The sequence below is a fragment of the Danio rerio genome, chromosome 21, assembly GCF_052040795.2.
Source record: "Danio rerio strain M-AB ecotype USA chromosome 21, GRCz13ab, whole genome shotgun sequence".
Lineage (NCBI taxonomy): Eukaryota > Metazoa > Chordata > Actinopteri > Cypriniformes > Danionidae > Danio > Danio rerio.
Genome location: NC_141041.1, coordinates 1,217,599 through 1,237,776, shown reverse-complemented (window position 1 = coordinate 1,237,776; position 20,178 = coordinate 1,217,599). Strand labels below are relative to the sequence as shown.

General features: G+C 35.4%; 1 protein-coding gene and 1 long non-coding RNA gene across 6 annotated transcripts in view; one reads left to right on the top strand and one right to left on the bottom strand.

The window, feature by feature from the left end:
* scarb2b (scavenger receptor class B, member 2b) overlaps positions 1 to 20,178 on the top strand; it is a 62,934-nt gene that overhangs the window by 14,111 nt on the left and 28,645 nt on the right. For all 5 annotated transcript variants that reach the window (XM_087300519.1, XM_087300520.1, XM_087300518.1 and 2 more), the window contains exons 2-6: positions 3,185 to 3,345; positions 10,797 to 10,944; positions 13,709 to 13,903; positions 16,005 to 16,096; positions 16,200 to 16,319. In XM_087300519.1, coding sequence (XP_087156645.1) covers positions 3,185 to 3,345; positions 10,797 to 10,944; positions 13,709 to 13,903; positions 16,005 to 16,096; positions 16,200 to 16,319 — 716 coding nt within the window. The remainder of the gene's footprint in view (positions 1 to 3,184; positions 3,346 to 10,796; positions 10,945 to 13,708; positions 13,904 to 16,004; positions 16,097 to 16,199; positions 16,320 to 20,178) is intronic.
* Positions 401 to 4,202, bottom strand: LOC147838675 (uncharacterized). Its single transcript, XR_015519869.1, has 3 exons — positions 2,892 to 4,202; positions 970 to 1,283; positions 401 to 651 (listed from the first exon to the last, which is right to left on the bottom strand). It is a non-coding gene; the product is annotated as an uncharacterized LOC147838675 (long non-coding RNA).

Here is a 20,178-nt window from a genome sequence, read left to right as displayed (position 1 = left end):
TCACTTATTTAAGTCAGCTAATCGCTTTTAAAGCAACAGGTTTACTCACTTATTTAAGTCAGCTAATCGCTTTTAAAGCAACAGGTTTACTCACTTATTTAAGTCAGCTAATCGCTTTTAAAGCAACAGGTTTACTCACTTATTTAAGTCAGCTAATCGCTTTTAAAGCAACAGGTTTACTCACTTATTTAAGTCAGCTAATCGCTTTTAAATCAACAGGTTTACTCAATTTATTTAAGTCAACTAATCGCTTTTAAAGCAACAGGTTTACTCAATTTATTTAAGTCAACTAATCGCTTTTAAAGCAACAGGTTTACTCACTTATTTAAGTCAGCTAATCGCTTTTAAAGCAACAGGTTTACTCACTTATTTAAGTCAGCTAATCGCTTTTAAATCAACAGGTTTACTCACTTATTTAAGTCAGCTAATCGCTTTTAAAGCAACAGGTTTACTCACTTATTTAAGTCAGCTAATCGCTTTTAAATCAACAGGTTTACTCACTTATTTAAGTCAACTAATCGCTTTTAAATCAACAGGTTTACTCACTTATTTAAGTCAGCTAATCGCTTTTAAAGCAACAGGTTTACTCAGTTTATTTAAGTCAACTAATCGCTTTTAAAGCAACAGGTTTACTCAATTTATTTAAGTCAACTAATCGCTTTTAAAGCAACAGGTTTACTCAATTTATTTAAGTCAACTAATCGCTTTTAAAGCAACAGGTTTACTCAATTTATTTAAGTCAGCTAATCGCTTTTAAAGCTACAGGTTTACTCACTTATTTAAGTCAGCTAATCGCTTTTAAATTAACAGGTTTACTCACTTATTTAAGTCAACTAATCACTTTTAAATCGACAGGTTTACTCACGTATTTAAGTCAGCTAGTCGCTTTTAAATCGACAGGTTTACTCACTTATTTAAGTCAGCTAATGGCTTTTAAAGCAACAGGTTTACTCACTTATTTAAGTCAACTAATCGCTTTTAAATCAACAGGTTTACTCACTTATTTAAGTCAACTAATCACTTTTAAATCAACAGGTTTACTCACTTATTTAAGTCAGCTAATCGCTTTTAAAGCAACAGGTTTACTCACTTATTTAAGTCAACTAATCACTTTTAAATCAACAGGTTTACTCACTTATTTAAGTCAGCTAATCGCTTTTAAAGCAACAGGTTTACTCACTTATTTAAGTCAACTAATCGCTTTTAAATCAACAGGTTTACTCACTTATTTAAGTCAACTAATCGCTTTTAAATCAACAGGTTTACTCACTTATTTTAGTCAACTAATCGCTTTTAAAGCAACAGGTTTACTCACTTATTTAAGTCAACTAATCGCTTTTAAATCAACAGGTTTACTCACTGATTTAAGTCAACTAATCGCTTTTAAAGCAACAGGTTTACTCACTTATTTAAGTCAGCTAATCGCTTTTAAAGCAACAGGTTTACTCACTTATTTAAGTCAGCTAATCGCTTTTAAATCAACAGGTTTACTCAATTATTTAAGTCAGCTAATCGCTTTTAAAGCAAGAGGTTTACTCACTTATTTAAGTCAGCTAATCGCTTTTAAAGCAACAGGTTTACTCACTTATTTAAGTCAGCTAATCGCTTTTAAAGCAACAGGTTTACTCACTTATTTAAGTCAGCTAATCGCTTTTAAAGCAACAGGTTTACTCACTTATTTAAGTCAGCTAATCGCTTTTAAAGCAACAGGTTTACTCACTTATTTAAGTCAGCTAATCACTTTTAAATCAACAGGTTTACTCACTTATTTAAGTCAACTAATCGCTTTTAAATCAACAGGTTTACTCACTGATTTAAGTCAACTAATCGCTTTTAAAGCAACAGGTTTACTCAATTTATTTAAGTCAGCTAATCGCTTTTAAAGCAACAGGTTTACTCACTTATTTAAGTCAGCTAATCACTTTTAAATCAACAGGTTTACTCAATTATTTAAGTCAGCTAATCGCTTTTAAAGCAACAGGTTTACTCACTTATTTAAGTCAACTAATCGCTTTTAAAGCAACAGGTTTACTCACTTATTTAAGTCAGCTAATCGCTTTTAAAGCAACAGGTTTACTCACTTATTTAAGTCAACTAATCGCTTTTAAAGCAACAGGTTTACTCACTTATTTAAGTCAGCTAATCGCTTTTAAAGCAACAGGTTTACTCACTTATTTAAGTCAGCTAATCGCTTTTAAAGCAACAGGTTTACTCAATTTATTTAAGTCAGCTAATCGCTTTTAAAGCAACAGGTTTACTCACTTATTTAAGTCAGCTAATCACTTTTAAATCAACAGGTTTACTCAATTATTTAAGTCAGCTAATCGCTTTTAAAGCAACAGGTTTACTCACTTATTTAAGTCAACTAATCGCTTTTAAATCAACAGGTTTACTCAATTTATTTAAGTCAACTAATCGCTTTTAAAGCAACAGGTTTACTCACTTATTTAAGTCAGCTAATCGCTTTTAAATCAACAGGTTTACTCACTGATTTAAGTCAACTAATCGCTTTTAAAGCAACAGGTTTACTCAATTTATTTAAGTCAGCTAATCGCTTTTAAAGCAACAGGTTTACTCACTTATTTAAGTCAGCTAATCACTTTTAAATCAACAGGTTTACTCAATTATTTAAGTCAGCTAATCGCTTTTAAAGCAACAGGTTTACTCACTTATTTAAGTCAGCTAATCGCTTTTAAAGCAACAGGTTTACTCAATTATTTAAGTCAGCTAATCGCTTTTAAATCAACAGGTTTACTCACTTATTTAAGTCAACTAATCGCTTTTAAAGCAACAGGTTTACTCACTTATTTAAGTCAACTAATCGCTTTTAAATCAACAGGTTTACTCAATTTATTTAAGTCAACAAATTACTTTTAAATGGACAGGTTTACTTATTCAAGGCAACTAATCGCTTTTAAATCAACGAGTTTACACACTTTTTAAAGCCAGCTAAGCATGTTTTACAGTGTATTCGTTCTCAGAGAACAGTACAAAATACACAAAATGGAAGTTCATGACCTCTTTATCTTGTAAAACGTACTCCATCCAGAAAGTCATTTTTCTCAGTGAATGAGTTCAACGCTGACAGACAGGATTTAAAGAGTTTGACCAGGCCTCTAAACCGAATCCACACATGTTAATGATGAATTCTCATACAGTGGTGTGTGTGTGTGTGTGTTTTCAGGAGATCACGCTGACAGAAGGCAGTAAAGTGTTCGCTACATGGAAGAACCCTCCTCCTCCAGTGTACATGGAGTTTTTCTTCTTCAACGTCACCAATCCTGAAGCTTTCCTGAAAGGAGAAGCTAAAGCTCGTCTGTCTGAGATGGGGCCGTACACTTACAGGTACGTAACACACACTGACCATCTGATGATTGGGTTTACATGAAAAAACTGAGACAACAATAGCTGTGTTTCCATTCAAATATGTGCATAAGATTTACGTAAAAGATTAATATTGCATAAAATATGTGTAAATAATGCAGCGTTTCCATCCAATGAGAAACTAAAGGGAACAAAATCATTGAATTTTGGTCACCATGTCACAACCTAAATCTAACCTAATATAAACGTGTATGACGTTGTTGGCATGCTGGGCAATAACTTCATACCCTAAATGCACTACAGAATGTTACGTGTACACACTCACATCAGCTTTTTACAGCATAATACTCACCACTCTTGAGTACTTTTATAAGGGCTACTTTTTACTCATACATTAAGTAATATTTACAAAAGATACTTTCACTCTACTTGCACTACATTTTGGGTCGTGTTTGGTCAGAATAGTACCAAACGTGAAGCAGAAATCTTCCATCAGGCTTGTGAAATGGTGTTTTTTTGTGCTGAGTCACTGGGTAAAGCTCTGTGATCTCTGTCCTCCTCTAAGGTCGATGTCTCAACACACATAAAGCATAGCATTTTATTGATTTAGCCTGTTTTTTTTCCATTAAGGTCTCTTTGAGATAAAGAAAATCTTTTCTAGGGAGTCCTGCATGGTCAGGATGGCCAAATAAAAAGCATTAAACTAAACAAATAAGAAAATTAAGACAAGGCAAGTTTATTTATATAGCACATTTCATACACAGTGGCAATTCAAAGTGCTTCACATAAACAAGAATAAAAAAGACAAGAAAATAAAAACAAAGAAACAATAAAATTATTAAAAACAGATTAAAATGTGTTAAAATACGTTATAAAGGAATAAAAAAGAAATAAAGAGACACAATAGTGTGATCTGTCAGATGCAGCACAGTGCTCATTCAGTAAAGGCACAGCTAAACAGATGTGTGTTCAGTCTTGATGTGAATGTGTCTAATGTTGGAGCACGTCTGATCATTTCTGGAAGCTGATTCCAGCAGCAGGGGGCGCTGTTAGTGGCTGAAAGCTGATTCACCCTGCTTTGACTGAACTCTTGGAACTTCTAGTTTATATGATCCTAAAGATCTGAGTGATCTGTTGGGTTTGTATTCAGTGAGCATATCCGCATTGAGCTCTTAGGCCATTTAGTGATTTATAGACCAGTAATAATACTTTAAACTCTATTCTGAAATTTAATAGGCTATTGTTTAAGTCATTGCTTATAGGCAATGACTTTGATATTATCAGTAAGTTGGCTGTGCAATGACTGACTTTACAAACCTACAGTACTATTTCTTTTGTCAACTAAAATGTTAATGTCTAAAGGTATAATGTCGCTGAAGCCTAAGGAAATGCATCTTTAAACTATAGTCTAACAGCAAACTTGAACATTTCTAATATTTTATTGTTTATCTAAAGCAAAACATTAAATAATCAAGATAATAATAATGCTAAAAATAAATAAAAAATGTCACGTTTTATTTATTTATTTGTTTATTTAACAATTTAACTGGCATTTTCACAGCTTAATATTAAATTAACATTTAATATAAAACCTTTTATCCATTACCTGATCCTGAAATGTATTATATTTATATTATTATTTCTTCTAAAGTTAAACATTAAAAATATTTCATTCATTTTCCATCAGCTTAGTCTCTATTTCAGAGATCGCCACCGCGGAATGAACCGCCAACTATTCCAGCATATGTTTTATGTAGCGGATGCCCTTCCAGCTGCTGGGAAACACCCATACATATTCATTCACATGCACAAACACACACACACACCCTCATACCCTGCGGCTAATTTAGTTAATCAGCTCCCCTATAGCGCATGTGTTTGGACTGTGGGGGAAACCGGAGCACCCAGAGGAAACCCACGCCAACACAGGGAGAACATGCAAACTCCACACAGAAATGACAACTGACCCAGCCGAGACTCGAACCTGCAACCTTCTTGTTGTGTGGCCACAGTGCTAACCATTGAGCCACCGTGCCACCAATTAAAATACAACAGGTAAAAATAACAAACAATGGGAGTTTGCATGTTCTCCCCGTGTTGGTGTGGGTTTCTTCCGGGTGGTCCCGTTTTCCCCCACAGTCTAAACACATGTGCTATAGGGGAACTGAATAAGCTAAATTGGCCTTAGTGTGTAAGTGTGTGTGAATGCGGGAGTTTTAGGGTGTTTTCCAGTGTTGGGTTGAGGCTGGAAGGGCATCCACTGCATTAAACATACCACACATCATGAATAAGTTGGCGGTTCATTCTGCTGTGGTAACCCCTGATTAATAAAGAGACAAAGCTAAAAAGAATTAATGAAATAAGCATTTAAATTGTGTTAAAACAGGGTGAAGATGAATGAAAACGGCTGAGAAAGGCATAATGAAGCAGCATCAGCCATCAAGTGTCCAGTTGTCCAGCTCTTCTTGAATTATTGAAGAGTAGAGCAGGACATGCATTAAAGCGAGCGGATGTGTGTTTGTCTTACGCACGAGTCTCCTGTAAGCGTCTTAAAGACTCTCCGGCCGCAGCCTGAGGAATTATGCTCAGATTGACTACGCACACTTCAGCAGACACACACACTGAGCACGTGCAGGATTCACATGCACAAAAATACATGGAGAAGTCAGAATTATTAGCCCCCCTGAATTATTAGCCCCGCTTTATGTTTTTTCCCCGATTTGTGTTTAACAGAGAGTTTTTTCCCACACATTTCTAATCATAATAAATCTAATAACTGATCTCTTTTCTGTCTACTATGATGACAGTAAATAATATTAGACTAGATATTCTTTAAGACACTAGTATTCAGCTTAAAGTGACATGTAAAGGCTTCACTAGGGTAATTAGGGTAAAGTTAGGGTAATTAGGCAAGTCATTGTATAACAGTGGTTTGTTCTGGAGACAATCTAAAACTTATATTGCTGAAGGGGGCTAATAATATTGACCTTAAAATGGTGTTAAAACAATTAAAAACTACTTGTATTCTAGCAGAAATAAAACAAATAAGACTTTCTCTTTTGCATTACAAATCATAAATGTAAATGGCCAGTTCACCCAAAAATGAGAATATACTCACTAATTACTTTTCCTCAAATTGATCCAAACCCTTGTTCTGTTAAACGCAAAAGAAGATATTTTGAAGAATGCTGGAAACTGGTAACCATTGATTTCTGTATTTGAAAAAATGAGTCAATGGAAGCCAATGGTTACAGGTTTCCAACATTCTTTAAAATATCTTCTTAAACAGTTACAGGCAAAGTAAATGATCACAGAGTTTTCGATTTTGGACAAACTGTCCCTTTAAATACTTTTAAAAAACAGTTCACCCCCAAAGTGGAAAATTTACTCGCTATTTACTCTTTTACAAACCTTTATGAGCTTCTTCTGTTGAACATAAATAAAATAGTAGAAACAACAAATGAAGGTTAATGCTTCCAGGTTTCTAACATTCTTCAAAATATCTTTGTGTTTAGCTGAATGATTTTACTTTTTTTAGATGAACTGTGCCTTTAATGGAAACACCAATAATTATTGTTAATTTGTGCATAAATTTTGAAAACAACTGAGAATTAACTTCATATTTTAAGGTATTTTTAAAAGAGACCTGCCACTATTGACCTCCATAGTAAGTTTCCATCTATCTATTTTTATGCATTAAAAATGTACATTAAAAAGGTGCATGCATTTTAAAAATACACATTATTGAATATTGAATATTATCCAATTAGAAAAAAATGTGCATAAACAACAATTGAAACATATTCACTAAATAAAATCCAGCATGCACATTAAAAAAGGTTTTAACTGATCACGTGATGATAGAAATGTGCCATGTTTTATTGACTTGTGTTACATTTTGCTCAATTCTCCTGTTCTGCTGTTTAATAATTTAAACAAATGCATGTCATAAAATATAACTAATGTGACCTGCTGTTTAAAATTGTTAATGCTTTATTGTTGTGTGGTAATATCACAGCACATGTCTAATCTCCTGAAACTTCTCTCTATGCATTATGTAATGCTTTAATCTTGTGTCTTAAGCATCAATCCCTTCATACATCTGAATATGTGTATATATACGTACTTCTATATATATATACTTTTTAGAAATATTAATATGTTAGTTTTTAATATATTAATATTCTATATTGGAACATTTATATTGTAATGATTGATTAATTATTGTTATTTATAATCAGTACTATTTATTATTAGTAGTATTAATTCTTATATATTATTATAGTATTAAAATTATAATATAAAATGATAAATGCACGCACTTTTTTTATTGTACAGTTTGTTTTTTAAATAAATTTATTGTAAATATTTACAATAAATGTTTACAATAACACACAAGCATCCTTATGCTATTATTTTTTGTACATATTAAAAATATTGAAATATTCTTTAAAATATATTATTATTTTTATATTGGTAAAATTATTTTGCATTGATTATTTATTTGTTATTATTAATATTCACAGCAATGTATTATTATTATTATGGAAGAATTGAACCGCCAACCCATCCAGCAAGTTTTTGCGCTGCAGATGCCCATCTCTGGGAAATAATAATAATAATAATTATTATTATTATTGCAATACTGTTTAGAAACCCACAGAGCTGAACACATAATTTACTGGAAGACAGGACTAATACAGGTGTGCAGTGTTCTTCTTCTTCTTCTTCTTCTTCTTATTATTATTATTATTATTATTATTATTATTATTATCATTATTATTATTATTAAATAATACATACATGCATTTTTTAATATATGAAAAGCTATCATGGTATTTATTAAAACTGAATATTAATGTGAAACAGTTGAGTAAGTGTGGTGTTTTATCAGTGTGTTTGCTCGTGTGTGTGTGTTGAGCTCCACGGCACTCCTTAAACAAATATCAAAGTCTGCATCTTTTCAGCGCTGATCCAAGGCCAGCCGCGTTCAGTTTGTTTGCATTAAACTTGGGTAATTCAGAGCAAACAGAAAACACTTCAGCAGAAATCTATGATGTGAGGTTGAGCTGCAGAGAGCCAGACACTAATCATTTTCATCTCATATTCTGCATCATATCATGTTTTTTTTGCATTTAAACTATTATAATTTTAATTCAAATGCAGTTTTATTTGATCATTTACACTTTATTTAAAGTTCTTGCCAAATGGTTGCAACAATTTGTTCTGTTCTGAACTCTGATGTCGCCTATAATGTTGTGTGCGTTGCAGTTTTTGATCCAAAACTGTGCTGCTTGTCTGCTAATGAAACCTCCACTCCCTGCTCTTACTGCTGGAGTGAAGATCAGTGAAGCTTGAACACCAGCTGCTTACAATTAGCCAAACCTACAAAACTACACTGGCCAATAAACATTTGCATTAAAATATTACAATGCACACAACATTATGTGTGACATATCAGAGTTCATCAGCTCTCGCTGGCACATCTGTGAAGTTTTTGTGATGATCTAGAGCACAGGTGTCAAACTCAGTTCCAAAAGGGCCGCAGCTCTGCACAGTTTAGTTCCAACCCTAATTAAACACACCTGATCAAACTAATCGAGTCCTTCAGGCTTGTTTGAAACCTACAGGTAAGTGTGTTGGAGCAGGGTTGGAACTAAACTGTTCAGAGCTTCGGCCCTCCAGGAATTGAGTTTGACACCCCTGATCTAGAGCAAAAGTATCTAGGCTAATGTTAGCAAACCACCAAGAAGAAAACCCACATCCAACTGGATGATCTGGGGACACAAGAGGAAGCTCTCTGAAAGGGACGTCCGGCTGCTAACCAAGGTTTATTAAAAAAACATCAGACCACAGCTGCCCGACTCACTGCAGAATGAAATGTGCAGCTCAGCTCTCCTGTTTCCAGCAGAACTGTTGGTCTGGAGCTCCACAGGGTCAGTATACATGGCCAGCTGCTATAGCCAAACCTTTGCTCGCTCATGCCAATGCCAAACATGAGTTTCAGTGGTGCAGCAGTTGAAATCTTGGGCTGTGGACAATGTGAAACATGTAATGATCTCTAATGATTCACTGTCTTTCCCACATGCGGGAGAGTTACAGTGTGGAGAAGCCCCAGAGGAGAGTCCCATCCAGACTGCTGATGAACAGAGTGAAGCATGGTTTGGACTCAATATCATGACATTTCCTAGCCCCAATACTGGTGCTAAATGGTCACTGGGTCACTGCCAAGGACTACCCAACCATTCTGGAGGACCATGTGACCCAATGGGTCAAACATTGTTTCCTGAAGACAGTGGGGTGTATTAGGATGATTATACACCAATATGCACAGCAAGACAGAGTGGTTTGATGAACATAAAAGTCAAGTTGGACATCTCTCTTGGCCTGCACAGTACCCACAACCAAATATTATTGAGAACTTTAGATGTTTTGGAGAAGTGAGTCAGGAAAGGTTGTCCTCCAGCAGCATCACATAGTGAACTGAACACTATTCTGAAGAAGAGCTGCTCCCTTTGGCTGCTTTGCAGGACTTGTGTCTCTCATATATATACAGGTGAAGTCAGATTTATTCGCCCCCTTTTGATTTTTTTTTCTTTTTTAAATATTTCCCAAATGATGTTTGACAGAGCAAGGAAATTTTCACAGTATGTCTGATAATATTTTTTCTTCTGGAGAAAGTCTTATTTGTTTTATTTTGGCTAGAATAAAAGCAGTTTTAAATTTTTTTAAACTATTTTTGGGACAAAATTATTAGCCCCTTTAAGCTAATTTTTTTCGATAATGTACAGAACAAACCATTATAGAATGACTTGCTTAATTACCCTAACCTGCCTTGTTCACCTTATTACCCTAGTGAAGCCTTTAAATGTCACTTTAAGCTGTATAAAAGTGTCTTGAAGAATATCTAGTCTAATATTATTTACTGTCATCATGACAAAGAGAAAATAAATCAGTAATTAGAAATAGGTTTCTAAAACTATTATGCTTAGAAATGTGCTGAACAATCTTCCCTCCATTAAACAGAAATTGGGGAAAAAATAAACAGGGGCGCTAATAATTCTGACTTCAACTGTAAATATATATATATATATATTTATATATTATTCATAAGAAATATTAATAATGTGATTGCAAACATCAAGTGTTTTGCACTATACTGTACTTTGTCCATTTACTATAATATTTTATACTGTACGTCTCATTTTCCCCATTTCAGCACTCTGAACATGTCATTAAGACTTATTATATGGATAATTTTGCGTTCCACATCCTGTTCTTACAGATCATGTTTCTTTCCTGCGATCATTATTTGCATTATTGTCCATTTCTCCTCATTTTCCACTGCATCACTGTGATTGTTTGTGTTTTAATGTCTTTTCTTGGTTTCTTGCTCATCATATTTCCTGTAAATGTTATCTAATCTGATGTAATCATATTATTTTTAACCCAGTGTGTGTGTGTGCTTTCAGAGAGTACAGGCCCAAACACAATGTGTCATTTGTGGACAACGGGACGAAAGTGGCCGCTTACACACCCAAAGTGTTCGTCTTCGTTCCGGAGAAATCAGTGGGAGACCCTAGTGTAGACATGGTGACGACTGTGAACATCCCTGCTGTGGTGAGTCTGTGTGTGTGTTTGTTTGTTTGTGTGTGTGACAAGGTTGTTATAGTTAATAACAACAAACGAAAAAAAATATTTTGGCGCAGTAGGTAGTGCTGTCGCCTCAAAGCAAGAAGGTCGCTGTTTCGAGCCTCGGCTGCGTCAGTTGGTGTTTCAGTGTGGAGTTTGCATGTTCTCTCTGCGTTCGCGTGGGTTTCCTCTGGGTGCTCCGGTTTCCCCCACAGTCCAAACACATGTTCTGTAGGTGAATTGGGTAAGTTAGAATTGTCTGTAGTGTATGACTGTAAATGAGTGTGTGTGGATGTTTCTCAGAGATGGGTTCCAGGTGGAAGGGCATTCACTGCGTAAAACATGTGCTGGATAAGTTGGTGGTTCATTCCGCTGTGGCGACCCCGAATTAATAAAGGCACTAAACCGATAAAAGAAAATGAATGAAATAAAAATAAAAGCAAGAGTTTTTAAAAAAACTAGAACGAACTGAAACTTTATTGTGTAAATACTAGTGATGCGCAGATGCCGGTTATATCCGCGGGCGCTGCGGATAATCTGGGAGTCGAGTAATAAAAAAATACATTCCGATTAATTTCGGGTCGGTTGCGGGTGGATGTAGCGGGACATGGCAGTAGACCAGTGAAAAAGCAGAGAGTGGGCTTTGCAGAATGGGAAGATTTGAGACGCCCAAAATAATAGATGAAGTGCAAGAGTAGCCTAATATTCAAAGTTTCAGTTAGAGGAGTCATCAGAGGAAAACCTGCCATCTGTCACGTTTTAGCGTGATCAAAACAAGAAACAAAAAGGTGCGGATCCAAGTCCAGATATTTATTTACAGTGCAACCAACAAGGTGATAAGAATACAAAGTAACAAATAAACGACAAAACCAGAAACTAAATCAGAGACGAAGCTCAGGAAAAACAAACTCAAACAACTAAACCTAATTAGAAAACAGACTAGACAAATACCACAAGAACTAGACTAATGCAAAACACAAGAGCAGAATCAGAATAACAAACTCGGAATCTAAGACTTACAGGAAACTCGGACAAGGAAGACAACGACGCTATCCCAAACAGTGGTGAAATGGTTGTATAAATAGTCCAGATAATCAACGGTAACACAAAACAGATGTGATGACAGGTCAGTGTAGGTGTTCCGGTGTGTGCGCGGGGCATGTATGAAAATGTAGTTTTTCTGAGACGCTGTAGTGCTGTCTTAGTCCTGATGCACTACAGCGCCCTCAGGTGGTCACTGATGGATGTGACACCATCGTTCTGGGAGAAACAAGATGGCTTATTTCTGCGACTGCAGCGCCTAGCGAGGAGAATCTTGTTCATTCCTACAACACGCAGTGCGAGCGAACGCTCATTCAGTGCAGCTGGCTGAGGCGAGGCGGAATCACCCGAATCCAGGCACAGTAGATGCTGTTCTGTTTTTGCACAGTGCGAAGAAAAAGGCCAAGTAAACACAACATAGCTGCCGTTTAAGCTGAAGTGGCACCCTTTTTGTTATCTTGTTCCTGTATCTGTAAAAGCTAAAATGTCTTATTTTTACTTTCTGTATCTATGTGAAAATTAGGAAAATGTGGTCTAAAGACAAACTTTTGTGTTTATAAATAAACGTTCATTTAAAAATGTTTACGATTAACGTATTATTTTATTATCAGAGATGTGTAGATTAAAGCTTACTGAATCTGCTGTTAATATCCACGGTGACCCCACAGCCAGCGCATCTATAGAGGCAACCCAGGCGGCTGCCTAGGGCTGCAGAATAGAGAGGGCCGCGTCCGCGACACCGCCACTCAGACGTCCTTCGTTTTAGTCTTTGTAAATGTAGTTAATACACACTTTATGTCTTTTAGACATAAATCTATTTAGTTCGCCCTGCATGCGTTTGACCACACAGCACTTCAGAATCTCTAAACCTGCTGCCACTGGCCAGATCAAGCAAGTCCTCCTGCAGTCGCTGTTGCTCCCATAACAAAAACAACGACTGGACATGACAGCAGCACAGTGACAGCATAAAATACGACCCGAGCAGACACTAAAACTATTATTTTAACACATTTGTGCCCAATTATGGGCTTTATTTCAGTATTTTAAGCAGATCTTCAAAGTGAACTGGTTGAACTATTTTACCAAATTGAACTGAATTGTTTGAAATGATTCGCATCTCTAGTAAGCACTTATCTAGAAACTACTTACTTTTAAACATGCCTAATACCCCCACTGACTCAAAATAAATCAATATAAATGGAGTTATTCAGGTATTAGTACAGTACTCTGAGATCAGATTTGAGAAGTGGTGAAGCGATAATACTATGCATGCGTGATTCAGTAACCCGAACACAAACAGCACATGACAGCCTGCTGTGACTGAACTAAACTTGAACAACTGCAGGGCGGGTAAACCCAAGGCTTAAATGAGAGGATCTGGCAAAACGAACGTTTATTTCATAACAGAAAATCGTAATGGAGTTTAAATGAATTTAAATAGGTGAATCTTGAGTCTCTGTGCGTCTTTTTGTTTGTGAGTCTGTGTGTGTCTTTGTGTGTGTGTGTGTGAAGTGTTCTTAAAATGTGACCGTTTGAGAGCGCATTGAAAAGTAAGACAGACCCAGTGGAATGTGTTTGGTGTTGATCATTCAGGCATTTAAAAACAGCACTCTGATATCTCCCTGGTGACCGCAGCAGCAGTCTGTGCTTTGATCGTGTTGTTGTAATGTGAAGAGTTAAAGCTGCTTGTGATCCTCATGTTGTGTTTCAGGCTGTGATGAATCGTGTTAAAGGTGCAGGGTTCTGGGCCTCCTCTGCTATGTCTTTATACATGAAGTCCATCGGCGCCGAGATGTTCATGACACACACTGTGGACGAGCTGCTGTGGGGCTTCAAAGACCCTCTGCTCACCAAACTGCGCAGCATCAAGCCGGAGACGGATGAATTCTTTGGGCTCATGCTGCATGTGAGTCTCTGCAGGCGCTTCTGTGAAAACACAAAACACACACATATACATACACATTACATACACACACACATATACTATATACAGAAACATTCACACGCATGTATACTGTGTACACTCATACTCCTATACATACATATAGACACACACTCTCACATACATACACACACACACACACACACATATATGTGTATATATACTCTCACATACAGTTGAAGTCAGAACTATATTAGCCCTCCTGTTTATTTTTCCCCCAATTTCTGTTAAACGGAGAGAAGATTTTTTTCACCACATTTCTAATCATAATAGTTTGTTCTGTAGGCCAGTGGTTCTCAAACTGTGGTACGTGTACCACTAGTGGTACGCAGGCTTCCTTCTAGGGGTACGCAGAGGAATCGCTGAATAATTAAAGTAAATAAATTAACATAGTCTATTTAGAAGAAAATAGACTATTTTTCTTTAGAAGAAAAAATATTATCAGATATACTGTGAACATTTCCTCGCTCTTTTAAACATTATTTGGAAAGTATTTAAAAAAGAAAAAAAATCAAAGGGTGGGCTAATTATTTTGACTTCCACTGTATATATATATATATATATATATATATATATATATATATATATATATATATATATATATATATATATTTTTTTTTTTTTTTTTTTTTAAATGATTTCTTTTAAAAAGGTTATAACATTTAAATATTTTGTCCTTATTTCATAATAAATAAGCAAATATTTAAATTCTTACATTTCCACATGTTCTCACACAGGTTATCTTAAATGATTTTTTGTTAGGCTTATGATTATGGTGCTTATTGTGAGGAAATAATGATAAAATGCTAACAAATATTCTATAGTACTTGCTCAGGGCTTTACATCAACACCCGCCAACCCGCCAAATGCGGGTAGATTTCAGCTTTGGCGGGTTAGACAGCCACTCCCACTAGCCACTTTGGCTGGTTGGAAATAATTTCGTTTTCTCAAAGCAGGGTTCGACAATATAAGGATGACACCCAATATGCGAGCAAATGTGATCACGCGAGCAGAAGAAAGCACATGAATACCAAATGAGAGGATGATGATCACTCGCGCTAACTTCTTAAAACGCATGCGCGCGATTGCTTAACGCGTACGCGCTCCCGAATCGTAAAGCAACCCTGTCTGGAACAGGTTCTGAAAACGCAACTGTCGGTTCTCTTTCAAATAAACTAGACAAATAGTGATGAACATGCACCCACAGTCCTGATACTTTTAAAAGCTCAAAATGTGTCTTTTTGTTAGCAGCACCGGTTGCTTTCGCTTTGAACAGATTATTAAATGGCCTAAAGTTAACCGCGTGCATGTGATCATTCTTTCATTATCACACACGGTATGTTTTACCTGCTTTCATTTGCTTACAGTTTTATTTGCTTTTATTTTGGTTAAAATGGTTTAATTATTTTTTTTTTTTACAACATTGCTTTAATGGGAGATGAACTCTCCATTTATGTGCTGTTAACTGCTGATCCGAGAGATCTTTATCCAGGACAGACTACTGTGCATATTTTTGATACATGACAATAGTTATTTTTTAAAAGTCACTTGCTTTTCTTTCTTTTTTAAGAAATGTTTTGTTAAATAAAAAGTATAGAACATTTTTCTAGTTTTGACACATAAAAAATGTGTGGCTAAGAAATAATTATTGTTTCGTGTGGTTATAGAGATAAATTTGGTAAATTGTTAATTTTGAGTTCTAAAAAAGTCATGTGAAATAAAAACTAATTGCAATATAACACTATGAAACCATGACCCATTTGCTCATGCTCATTGAGCAAGCTCAAACTCGACACAAAAAGTGAAATGAATGAGGACGCATGTAGACATAACACAAAATTTAAATCAAGTCATTTTAACATGTCAACGTCAAATTAATGCATATAAAATATATTATCCCAACGACAAAATTGTGGCTAGTGAAAATGCAGAGTGGCTAGTAACATTGGAAAACTACTAGCCTAAGTGGCCGGTGATTAAAAAAGTTAACGTAAAGCCCTGTACTTGCTAAACAAATGTATTTTATTATCTATAAATGTGTATATGGTCTATTGTTGTTTTGCAGAAAAACGGCAGTGATGACGGTGAGTTTGTGTATCACACCGGAGAACACAACTATCTGGACTACGGCCGCATTTTCACTTGGAAGGGAGAGAAGTAAAGACAGCATCATACTGAATATCATGTTTTATGAAGCTCCACAGCAGAGCATTTCTTTTTGGAGCTGGAAAATCCTGATTTGGTGCGGTTTGTGTTTCAGGTTGATGTCGTTCTGGAAAACCAATCAGAGTAACATGATCAACGGCACCGACGGCAGCGCATTTCATCCGTTCCTGACTAAAGAGGAGCGATTGGATGTGTTTACCGCTGACCTCTGCAGGTAAACCCATCACATCACGCAAAACACCCTTTAGTTAGCTCAGGAGCATTCAAATATGTGGCACAGCCTATATTTGACGAAACATAAAATATGTGCTCCAAGTATGTTTGATTGTACGTTTCAGATGATAAATTCACTAAAGGGCGCTGTTTACACTTTAGTGAATCTGAAATATATTACTTAGGAAATGTTTTGTTGCCTGTTTCCGATGTGGGCGAGGCAGTGGCGCAGTAGGTAGTGCTGTCGCCTCACAGCAAGAAGGTCGCTGGTTCGAACCTCGACTCAGTTAGCGTTTCTGTGTGGAGTTTGCATGTTCTCCCTGCCTTCGTGTGGGTTTCCTCCGGGTGCTCCGGTTTCCCCCACAGTCCAAAGTCATGCGGTAGAGGTGAATTGGGTAGGCTAAATTGTCCGTAGTGTATGAGAGTGTGTGTGAATGTGTGTATGCATGTTTCCCAGAGATGGGTTGTGGCTGGAAGGGCATCAGCTGCGTTAAAACTTGCTGGATAAGTTGGCGGTTCATTCCGCTGTGGCGACCCCGGATTAATAAAGGGACTAAGCCGACAAGAAAATGAATGAATGAATGTTTCCGATGTCAAATCCACTAAACTGTGCTCTCTATATTATTGTGAATCTGAAATATGGTTTTTAGGGTACTTTTTATTGCATGTTTCAGATGACAAATTTACTAGAGGGCGATGTCTATAGTTTTTTTCAAATCTGAAATACGCTACTTAGGGTATGTTTCGTTATATGTTTAATGTGACATATCCACTAGAGGGTGCTGTATGTTTTTATAAAGCTGAAATTATTATTTAGGGTTCGTTTCGTTTCATGTGTCAAATGACAATTCCACTTGAGGGTGTTGTCTACACTTTTTCGCGAATATGAAATACGTTACTTGGGATATGCTTTGTTGGGTTTCAGATGGCAAATGCACTAGATGGCGCTGTGTATTTTCTTGAAGCCGTAATATATTATTTAGCATACATTTTGTTAATTTTAAGACATTTTTAAGCTGAAACTAATATTTAGGATACGTTTCGTTACAGATGACAAATCCACTAGAGAGCGCTGTTTCTATTTTTGCAAGTCTGAAATACGTTACTTAAGGTACGATTAGTTATATGTTTGATGTGACAAATCCCCAAGAGGGTGCTGTCTGTTTTTTAAAGCTGAAATTATTATTTAGGGTACGTTTCGTTTCATTTTTCAAATGGCAAATTCACTAGAGGGCGCTGTTTACATTTTTGCCAAATTGAAATACGCTACTTAGGGTAATTTTTGTTATATGTTTAATGTGACAAATCCACTAGAGGGGAGTGTCTGTTTTTTTAAGCTGAAATTATTAATTAGGGGACATTTTGTTGCGTGTTTCAGATGACAAATTCACTGGAGAAAACTGTTTCCATTTTAGCGAGTCTGAAATATGTTACTTAGGGTACGTTTAGTTTTATGTTTCATGTGACAAATCCACTAGAGGGCGCTGTCTGTTTTTATAAAGCTGAAATTATCATTTAGGGTTCGTTTCGTTTCATGTTTCAAATGACAATTCCAATAGAGGGCGCTGTCTACACTTTTTTGCCAATATGAAATATGTTACTTGGGATATGCTGTGTTGCGTTTCAGATAGCAAATGCTCTAGATGCCGCTGTCTGTATTTTTTGAAGCCGTAATATATTATTTATCATACTTTTAGTTAATTTTAAGACATTTTTTAAGCTGAAACTAATATTTAGGATACGTTTCGTTACGTTACAGTTGACAAATACACTAGAGAAAGCTGTTTCCATTTTTTGCGAGTCTGAAATACGTTACTTAGGGTACTGTCTGTTTTTATAAAGCTGAAATTATTATATAGGGTACGTTTCGTTGCATGTTTCAAATGACAAATCCACTAGAGGGTGCTGTTTACACTTTTGCTAATTGAAATACATTACTTCGCATGTGCTTTGTTACGTTTCAGATGACAAATGCACTAGAGCAGGGGTGGCCAGTGCACTAGAGAGCGCTGTCTACTTTTATTTGCAAATCTGAAATACGTTATTTAGGTTACTTTTTGTGACAAATCTACTATAGGGTGCTGTCTAAAATGTAGCGAGTCTGAAACGTTACAATGGATACATTATAGTATACAAATATTTATATGTAGAAATTTGAAATAAATACTTAATGAATTTTAAAAGCCTAATGATTACAGGCCCAAATAAAAATAATCATGAAAAAGCAAAATTATAATATTTGTTCAGTTGTGCAGCTTTGTCTTCATAAAGTTATTCTCATTTCTGTCTAAACTATAAGATTATAATCATCCAAATGATGAAAAATATTACTGTAAACTATGTATTATAGTAAACAATAGCGCATAATATGAAATTATAGTCCATATTTTATATATCATCATATATATGCCATATAATGCTCAGAATGTCCAGTTTTTAACGTTTGTTCATGTATTACTGAAGAATACAACATCACTTTCAGAGAAATCATGCCAGATTGTTGCAGTTGCCTATTTGCAGACTAAACTTAATGCAATAAAGCATTGGTTTATGGTGTTTGCTCATCTGTGGCGACATCAGTTTTGTGGTAACTCTAATTTGTCAAAGCGTCTTTATTTCATAAATGTCTGACCTCAGAACAGCATAACCTTTCAGAGTCACAGGCAGTTCAGAACTCAATTCAGAACTACTGTTCAGGGTTGCCAGATTTTCAAAATAATATTAGCTCAATGGTCAGTCAAAACTAGCCCAAAGATTTCTAACTTAAAATACGCCACCACGCATTTGTATAATACATGTTTTATATCAATTTTTACATTGTACACAGTTTCTAATTAGTAATTATCAATATACTTTTATCATAAAAAAATCTTCTCACCATACAATAAAATGCTGAACAATGTTTTGGCAAGGTTATAAGGTTGTTCTTCCAGTGCAGATATGTCAATTTTGTAAATATGTAAAACAAAACATATCCTAAGTAATGTGTTTGGAATATACAAAAATGTTGATTGCATCCTCTAGTGCAGGGGTTCTCAACTGGTTTGGCCATGGGACCCACATTTTTACATGGTCATCAAGCCGCGACCCAAATTTTTAGGAACTATAAAACAATTATAGGAATTATACTTAATTTGTATTTATTAACATAAACAAGCACTGATACATCATAAGCAATTTACCAAGACTTACAAATAAACACTATTTTATTGCTGTCATTTAACAAAATAGATAAAATTATAGAAATATTACAAAGTAAAAACGACAAATATTGTTAATAATAAACTCTTAATAAAACATGTTTTCTGGTTTCTAAATGTTGTTTTAACGTAGAAGGTTTCATGCTCTCTTATGAGAGCACCTCACTACATATGACACTGAGGCTTTAAGTCTTTTTTGTCGTCAATATATATATATATATATATATATATATATATATATATATATATATATATATATATATATATATATATATCCATACTTAACATATTTGGGGTCGTACTTGCGCTTCGACATATTTGTTGCAATAATTAAATGAAATTTCACTTGTCAAACGGTAGGGTTGTCGCGCATGCATTTTAAAATAAAAGTCCGGTATAAGTAAAAAATTAAACTTTTGTTGTTGTTTTTTGACCACACACTCCGCGACCCCCTGAAAATATTCCTGCGACCCACTTTTGGGTCACGACCCACCAGTTGAGAAACACTGCTCTAGTGAATTTAGTGCAATAATACATAAAGTAACATATTTCAGATTTGCAAACATCTAGACTAGGGCTGCAACTAACGATTATTTTAATAATCGATTAATCTGTTCATAATTTTTTTTGATCAATCGGATAAAAAAAAACATGACTTTC